Here is a 2,010-nt window from a genome sequence, read left to right on the forward strand (position 1 = left end):
TTGTAGTTTTTTGGCTGGGGCTGAGTCTGAACCCAGCACCTCTGGCATATGGGGCCAGCGCCCTACTCCTTTGCGCTATAGGCACTGCCCTATGTTTGCATTTTTTAAGTTATACAAGTAACACATGATTAATATCAAAAAATAGAAGTAAGAAGAGAGAAAAAAATTAAATTGGCTGAAAATCTCACCAATCCTGAATCAGCTTCTTGGTATAAATTGTTTTAAGCTTTTCTTTTTTAAAATAAAATACTTAAATGAATGGATAATTTTTTTAGTTTTATATTTTTTCGCTTATTGTGAGCATTTTTCCATTTCCATACATGGGTTTGTATCTTTTTTCTAATGTATTTAACCTCCCCTCTGTTACTGGACCTTTATATTGTTTTTAACCTTTTGTTCTTTCTTTTAAAATGGTACAGTGAAGTAAATCTCTTTTACTTACCTTTGTACACATAGACAGTTTTCCAAGAAATAAAATTGTCCAGTAAAGAATATGTATATTTTTAAGACTTTAGATGGAATTTGAGTCTTGAATGCAGCTTTGAAATTGAAATGTTTTCTTGCATGGTTGGTCAAGTGAGTAGGAGGAAATCAGTCTTTTTAGCTGTATTTGCATTTTTAGCTGTATTTAAAGATTATGTTTTATAATATAAACTATAGTTTCAGAGTTATAGAAAATGCTTAAGTACTCCTTGACACAGTTTCATAACTTTTAAAAATCTGCCTCTTCCTTGCATTTACTTTAAAGAACAAATTTCACATCACAGAGTATAGTAATCTATTAAAATAAAAGCTAATTCTGCAGAATACTTTGATGTATGCCATTGTTTTTCTTATGTTTGAATTCTGACCTCCCTCAAAAGTATACTTTTTTGTTGAAGTGGAATACTTTCATTTTGACCAGTTCTACATTATAATCGCATAAACATTGGTATCATTTAATTTTAAGTTAGATGTTGTGATTAGCTTTGGTGAACTAATTTATTGCTTTCTTTATTTAGCACTTATTTTAGAGGAGATTGCAATTGACTGTCATAATAAGGAAACTGAACAGAGGCTGCTTCAAGAAGCTCACGATTTGCACCTGTCTTCACTTCAGCTAGCTAAAAAAGCTTTTGGGGAATTTAACGTACAGACTGCAAAACACTATGGAAACCTGGGACGACTCTATCAGTCCATGAGAAAATTTAAGGTAGAAACATGGTTTACTATGTTTTTCTGTCCCTTAATAATCCTAAATAATAAAGTAAAATCTTAGGCCAGGCATAGTAGCGCACACCTGTAATCCCAACACTGCGGGAAGCTGAGGCAAGAGTATTGTTTGAACTCAGGAGTTGAAGACTAGCCTGAGCAAGAGCAAGATCTCCATCTCTACTAAAAAGAGAAGAAAAAAAATTAGCCAGCCAGGTGTTGTGACAGGCATCTGTAGTCCCAGCTACTCGAGAGTCTGTGTTTGAGGTTGTTGTGAGCTAGGCTGATGGGATGGCACTAGTCTAGCCTGGGCAAGAGAGTGAGACTGTCTAAAAATAAAAAAAGTAAGGCTCAGCGCCCATAGTCAGTGGTCAGGGTGTGGGCCACATACACCAGGGCTGGCGGGTTCAAACCCAGCCCGGGCCTGCTAAACAATAATGACATCTACAACCAAAAAATAGCCGGGTGTTATGGAGGGTCCCAGCTACTTGGGAGGCTGAGGCAAGAGAAACGCTTAAGCCCAAGAGTTTGAGGTTGCTGTGAGCTGTGACACCATGGCACTCTACCAAGGGCAATATACTGAGACTGTGTATCAAAAAAAAAAATAAAAACCTAAATAATAAATGTATCTTCAGTAATCTTAATAATGTACACATTCATTATATTTCTGCCTTATTCCATGAAGGAATTGAGAAAATAGCTAGAATAAAACAACGTAGTCAGAATATAAATAAAATTAGAAAATCAGGACCATGGAAAAATAGGAACCATGTCAAATCAAAAAAGGCTTATAATTTTTTTTTTAAATTGAGACAGTTT

The 2,010-nt window shown here is 35.3% G+C and overlaps 1 protein-coding gene across 1 annotated transcript in view; it reads left to right on the forward strand.

Annotated features, from left to right (window-relative positions):
• The window catches only part of APPBP2 (amyloid beta precursor protein binding protein 2), an 80,752-nt gene that overhangs the window by 70,440 nt on the left and 8,302 nt on the right, over positions 1-2,010 (forward strand). The window contains exon 11 of the mRNA XM_003795602.2: positions 1,002-1,192. Within this exon, the coding sequence (XP_003795650.1) occupies positions 1,002-1,192 (191 nt within the window). The remainder of the gene's footprint in view (positions 1-1,001; positions 1,193-2,010) is intronic.

Source organism: Otolemur garnettii, unplaced genomic scaffold, assembly GCF_000181295.1.
Source record: "Otolemur garnettii isolate 467f Iridium unplaced genomic scaffold, OtoGar3 scaffold00094, whole genome shotgun sequence".
NCBI classification, from domain to species: Eukaryota; Metazoa; Chordata; class Mammalia; order Primates; family Galagidae; genus Otolemur; species Otolemur garnettii.